This window comes from Pinus tabuliformis, chromosome X (genome assembly GCF_031772625.1).
Source record: "Pinus tabuliformis cultivar Carrire ecotype Pingquan chromosome X, CPIR1, whole genome shotgun sequence".
Taxonomy (NCBI): Eukaryota; Viridiplantae; Streptophyta; class Pinopsida; order Pinales; family Pinaceae; genus Pinus; species Pinus tabuliformis.
In genome coordinates this window covers 375,409,989-375,416,505 of record NC_142308.1, presented here as the reverse complement: position 1 = coordinate 375,416,505, position 6,517 = coordinate 375,409,989, and the positions used below count along the sequence as shown (strand labels likewise).

Sequence of the window (6,517 nt, the reverse complement as noted above, 5' to 3'; positions counted from 1 at the left end):
ACAAGGTAAGCATGCACATTGCCAAAAATGTCAAAGAAATAAACCACTCCCAATTTTCCGATAATACAAACCTTGTGGGAGGGGCTTCAAAAATCAACGCCAAAAGGTTCAAAGTAGTATTAGATGTATATCTCAGCTTATTTGGAGGTTTGGTAAATAAAAGGAAGAGTCGACTTTTTGGGTGGAATTGTTCATATTGAACTCTGCAGGAGATTGCTAATGCCTCGGACTTCTTGGTTAATATCAACTGAAAGTCTTTCAGATATCTAGGCATTCCAATTTCATTTGGGTCATATTTTAGGGAAGATTGGGAGGGAATAATTCAGAAATTCAAAAAGAAGATTCAAGGTTAGGGAGAAATGTGGTTAAATCTAGCTGGAAAATCTACTCTTATAAAATCTGTGTTTTATCTGCTGTTCCCATCATTCCTTTTTTAGGCCTTTAGTACCGTCGCTCAAATTGGGACATTTCTCAGAATTTTTCTATGGAAAGGTGGAAAAAACAATGATCGAAAGTCCCATCTACTAAACTGGAATATAGTTTGCCTTCCAAAAGAGTTTGGAATAAAAGATCTCATGTACATGAATCTTGCTTCAGGCACAGAAATTGTATTGAAAATGTTATCAGATTCCAAAGAGTGGTGGAAGTTAGCTTCCTTAAAGAAATACTTCCATAAATCCATACTGTTAAGGGCAAAAAATGTACAGTGGGAAGGTAGAGAATCAAAGATATGGAAACTGTGCAGAGCAGCAGCTCCCACCATAACTGGAATTTTGGATGGTTTGCAGGAAATGGAGGTAGAATCAATCTATGGAAGCACAAAATTCCCTTGGCCACGCTATCTTCAGAGCATAATGGAGCAGTTATCCTGGTGGAATGGATGAGAAGCAATGGCATTGAAAGATTAAAAGCTAATTCGTCTTGGGATGCTTCGATCACGTGTATAGATTGGAACTGTCCAGGTCTCCCAGCTCACATGATTCCCTACTGAAACCTATGTGTTCTCTTTTAAAAGGACTTGCCGCTATATCTCGAGACTCAATGAACTCACATTCATGGCATCCATGTACGTCTCGGTAATACTCTGTGAAAGAAGGATACAAACTTTTGTTGAAAAGGCTCCCCCACTCTCCCCCGTCGAAAATATGGAAAAAGATATGGAACGAGGACGTTATCTCGAAGGTCAGTGCCTTCTATTGGGTGTTGATATATGGAAAAACATTAACGGCGGAAAATCTGAGAAGGCGAAACATCCGGGGCCCTCTCGTTGTGCATTATGCAAATCTGGAGAAGAATTGATCCAACATTTATTTCAAGGCTTCCCCTTTTTTGAAGCTATATGGAAATCAGCCTGTGATGAATCTTCGAAACAATATTGGTTATTTCTAAATGTGAATTAAATATTAATGATGTGATTATTCCAAAAACCATTTATTTATAATAATTTTAATAATTAAAATTTACTATATTAATACAATATTTTTATTAAACTCAACCATTTATAACCATAAAAATCAAATCAATCTTTTTTATTATTAAAAATATAATAAAATACCATCTAATTTCATTTATAAAATGAAGTGCTATATAACTAACAATAAAAATGAAATTAAGAAGCATAAGTATAACATATAAATTTGAAAAGCTCGTTATAATTAATCCAAAAAAAATATTAACATTACATTTAAAATGAAAATCTCGTTTCGCATTCGTATCATATAATATTTTGTTTCACAATCATATCATACAATACGTGAATCATAATTTATTATAAGTTAAAACCCCATCATCATATGAACATTTCCATTATCAACAGCACCCGTGATGCTCCACGGTTTAGCTCTCTCCCTGTAAATTTTTTATTTAAAAAAATATAAACAAAGAGACGCTCCGCTGTTAAGCGTTGTCATCCAACCTAGGCAAGCATTTATTAGTTCTTTGATTCAAAATTTAAAGCAGAATTGTTTTACATCTTCAGCATCTGTTTAAACCAATTTGCAGATGCCCTAGCATATCGCTTTAAATTGTTCTTGTAATCTACATAATACAAACCAAATCGAAAATTATATCCACTCGCCCATTCAAAGTCATCTAAAAGAGACCACACCATATAACCTCGGACATCAGCGCCTTCCCTGTTGTTCATTAGATAACATTGCAACAGTTACAAAACCTGTTCAATACCCTATACCCACATTCCAATATTGTCAAATATGAACAGCTAAATTATATATAGAACGCAACGCACCTTATGGCTTCATGTACGTTTGACAAATGTTGAACATGATACTCCACTCGCTTCGCATCCTCTAATGCTTTGTCCAGTGGGGTTGTGCCATTATCGAAATCAGCATATCCTGTTCGCATTCAGGTTTCGAAACGATGATTGAGATTCATACTTTTTACAATTTATAAAAAAATTGTTTTTCAATAAATGAAGATTATTCATGTACCAGTTTCTGTGATGTAAATGGGAGGGTTGTTATAGCGATGCTTTGTATAATTTATTACATCCTTTAATCCCTTTGGATAAGATCTGAAAGCACTAACACCTTCCTGCAAACAGATATTCACATTTATAAATTACATAACAAAATTTTATAATAAAATAATTATATTTATATCTTAAAACAATGTAAACTACTTGTTGATAAATTAACCAAAAATAACCAAACACTTACATCTGATCCAATGGAAACTCCATTTACGTTAACTGAAACCAGAAACCACTAGCAATTATTTCAACATCCAAATGTATACTATACATAATAAATAGATTTACCAATTCACAGTAAAATTTTAATACTATGCAGGAATAATTAGTTTATATTTGCTTGAAATTGATTAATTCATCTAGCCTCTCAAACAATAAATAAACGATAGTTTCATTGAAAATAGAGATTGAAAAACATTTTTCATGAGTGTAGCTTTAGCTTACATGATAAATTAGCGCGGGCATCCAGAAGATAGTCAGTGTTCAAGGAATTTGGCGGTATAGGATTGTTGGTAGTAAACTTTGTTGAATAGTAATTAAAACCTAAAAAGTCAAATGAGGCCGTTAAATCTCTCGCCTCTTCACTAGTAAATTCTGGTAAACGAGCTCCCACCAAACTTCTCATGGAGTCAGGATATTTGCCCGATGTCAATGGATCTAAAAACCTGTAATGCAAAAAGCGATATACGCTTTAGGGTTTTCAAAACAGATGGACCAAATCAAATTTCAAGATGAATCAATGAATTTTGTGCCCGCTGCCATCTTTCTTATTCTGCTCACATAAAACCTACACCTATCTGGAAGACAACTTCATAGAAACAGATAAAATGGATGTGTGTGCATACCAGCCTATTCTGAAGTCAATTGCTCTCTGGGTGGCCTGTTTATCAGACAGAGAGTTATTTGAAAAGGGAACCATCCAACTCATTACAAGGGTTATGCCAATGGAACCTTTCTGTAGCCCCTGCATTTTATTTTCAAGAGTTATCCATGACATTTGTTTTCAGTCTTAAACTCTTAATATCATTGAAAACACAACGTAATCTTACCTGGTATTTAGTCCGATATATTTTTACAGCGGCGCTATGTGCAAGAAGCATATTATGGGCAACAATGTACGGTTCTGTTGCAGAATTTCCTTCCGTACAGTTCCCGAATGCAGGTGAACAACGACCCGGTGCGTGAACCCCTAAATCGTAGGAAAATGTTGTGAAGATAAATGGTTCGTTTAGGGTTTGCCAATACTTCACACGGTCCCCAAATGCTCGAAAACATTCTTCTGCGAAGAAGCCGAAGTCCTCGCTGCAAGAATAATCAATATCAGAATCATATGTCTTAGAAGAGTTTGAAAGAAAATTATGAGCGAATCTTACACTACTCTTTTGCTACGAAATCCGCCATACTCGTCCTCCAGAGCTTGTGGCATGTCCCAGTGATACAGTGTAACAAAAGGCTCTATACCTGCATCAAAACTCAGATCCATGTATAAAAAGCCAATATATAGCTACATACCTAGCCAAATCTAGCCAATCAATTCTTTTTGGAAATACCATTCTTGAGCAGCTCGTTGATGAGATTATTGTAATAAGCAATTCCCTGTGCATTGACTCCTCCGTGTCTTCGAGAACCCTCTGTAAATATTAGAAAAAACAAAAATGAAGAACAGTCATTTAAAAATCATTATAAATGTTATAAGGTTGATATCAAGTCTTATTAGCACAATTGGTTGGGGACTAGCTCTCCAACAAGGCTACCTAAATCAAACCTCAATAGGTGTTTGTGCCCTATGTTCAAATCTTAATAGGTGCTTGTGCCCTATGTTAAGGGAAAAGACATGCTAAAAATTTAGTTAGCCAAAAGGCTGGTGTGATCTAGACCAAGTGAGATCCAAAGGCTACTCTAGATCAAACCTCAATGGGTGCTTGTGCCCTATATTAAAAGAAAAGATATTCTAAAAATCTGGTTAGCCAAAAAGCTAGTGTGACCCTGACCAAATCTAGTTAGCCAAAAAACTAGTGTGACCTAGACCAGATGAGATCCAAAGTGACTTTGATTGCTGCTCCTCAAACCACATATAAAGCCTTCAAACTGCATGTCAAGATTGCAAGATAACAACTTGACAAAATCATAAGATAACAACTTGACAAAACCATTGTTCATAAGTTCAGCTTACTGGGAAATATACGAGGCCAGGAAATAGAAAAACGATACACGTCCATTCCCATGTATTTGAGGAGCTGAACATCTTCCTGCATGCAGATTACAAATAGATTAACTCCATGCACAATGAACTGTTTAGAACTCAATGCTTAATTACTATTCGAATAGTTTTAATCTATACCTTATAGCGGTGGTATTGATCCACTGCAACATCACCATTCTTTCCATCGGAAATTTTGCCTGCATTGATTTGCAATAATAACCAATAAGTACACATACATCCCACTCAATTAAAATATCTACCTAGTTGTATGAACTAATTAACCTTGTATGTGGGAGAATGTATCCCAAATGCTAGGGCCTTTCCCACCCTCAAGGGCAGCTCCTTCCACCTATAACATTATTAGAATTTCAGTGAAACGAAACAACAGGGTTATATGATATAACGGATGCATCTAGTAGCATGGAGCATGATAAAAGCGAAACCTGATAAGCAGCTGACCCCGCACCAAATTTGAAACCTCTTGGAAAACTACTTCTACCTAGATTTGGAGAAGCTCCTGCAACTACATTAACTATTAGATAAATCGAAAAGAAGCAATTGCAGAGTGACTTTAGACCTCGAATAGTAGCCATTTTGCTTCTTAGCCTTAGACTGAATTGCTTGGAATCAATTTATAGGTCGAATCAATTTATAGGCCTATGGGAGGGGTTTGATTAAAACAAGAGAAATTATAATATTCCATATTTTCCGTCTTATTTTAATTTTAATTTGGTCCTAGGTAGTTAAAATAATCAAATATTAAATTAATTTTGGTTTAATAATAAATTTGCTTTCTATTAATAATAAGTTTATTAGGCTATTCTCATTTAATTAATGATAAATTGTTTATGGGTCATGGTCCTCATTAATTTATGATATTTGTCCATGGTGATAGGGGTGTGTGGTGTCTTATGACTTACTTAATGATAAGCTTTTTTGCGAATAGGTAGTTATTTTAAGTAAACTATCATATTTTTCGTTATTCAAAATGTTTGGTTAATTATTATTCCCTGAAAAAGTTTGTTACAATAATCAAATATTAATATTTTTTCTCAATAATGAAGTTTGTGAGAGATTTTTCAGCGAAAATCATATGGAGTACCATTTGTCGACACGTTTAACCAACTAGTGTGGTTCATCGTCACGACAAGTTGAAGAAACAGATCCTGTTTCTTCAACTTGTCCTGACGATGAACCACACTAGTTGGTTCGAACGACAAATGGTATTCCATGTGATTTTCGCTGAAAAATCTCTCACAATCTTGATATGGATCACAGAGCCTGAACTCTTTAATAATGAAGTTGTTATGGTAATCCTATCCCATTAATGATGAATTCTTTAGGGATTCATGGTATTTCTTAACTTATGATATTTGTGCATGGTGATAGGGGCGTGGTGTTCTATGATAAATTGTGTGGATAGGTAGGTGTCATGTTTAAAGTATGATGTTTGTGCATCGTGATAGGGGCGTGTTATTTTATGATAAATTGTGTGGATACGTAGTTACGTTAAGTCGTGTCATGTTTAAAGCGGGAGGGTAGATTATTTCAATTACGATTGAAAGTTGAGTTAATTTTGACTTGGTAATGAGGCGTATCAATATGTTGGCTTGTGAAAAAGATGGTTGGAATGATATATTTGATTCGTTATATATGTATAGAATGAGTGTGTTCAAAATCATATTCATGTTATGAAAAATATAAGGATGTTATCAAGAAAATTATATAAAATTTTACTAATATTAAATGTCTAATTACAATTTGTATATTGGTTGGGTTTGGGCTTTTCAGAGTAGACTATAAGATAAAATATGGATTTT

General features: G+C 34.6%; 1 protein-coding gene across 1 annotated transcript; it reads right to left on the bottom strand.

The window, feature by feature from the left end:
• Positions 1-1,966: 1,966 nt before the first annotated feature.
• On the bottom strand, positions 1,967-5,242 carry LOC149140072 (beta-glucosidase 12-like). Its single transcript, XM_089449943.1, has 13 exons — positions 5,141-5,242; positions 4,980-5,046; positions 4,836-4,894; positions 4,668-4,743; positions 4,045-4,125; positions 3,868-3,955; positions 3,544-3,796; positions 3,340-3,458; positions 2,939-3,159; positions 2,682-2,713; positions 2,454-2,556; positions 2,249-2,357; positions 1,967-2,135 (listed from the first exon to the last, which is right to left on the bottom strand). Exons 4-13 carry the CDS (start codon positions 4,717-4,719, stop codon positions 1,967-1,969), a joined length of 1,227 nt encoding a protein of 408 aa, XP_089306069.1. The 5' UTR covers positions 4,720-4,743; positions 4,836-4,894; positions 4,980-5,046; positions 5,141-5,242.
• Positions 5,243-6,517: the final 1,275 nt, after the last annotated feature.

What these genes read in the sequence shown, in the direction of transcription:
- LOC149140072 (XM_089449943.1), bottom strand. Translation starts at nt 4,719, where the DNA reads ATGGGAATGGACGTGTATCGTTTTTCTATTTCCTGGCCTCGTATATTT. An exon ending in ATTGACTTCAGAATAGGCTG is followed by an intron (nt 3,160 to 3,339) that starts GTATGCACACAC and finishes TTTGCATTACAG; the next exon opens with GTTTTTAGATCCATTGACAT. An exon ending in CATTTACATCACAGAAACTG is followed by an intron (nt 2,358 to 2,453) that starts GTACATGAATAA and finishes GAATGCGAACAG; the next exon opens with GATATGCTGATTTCGATAAT.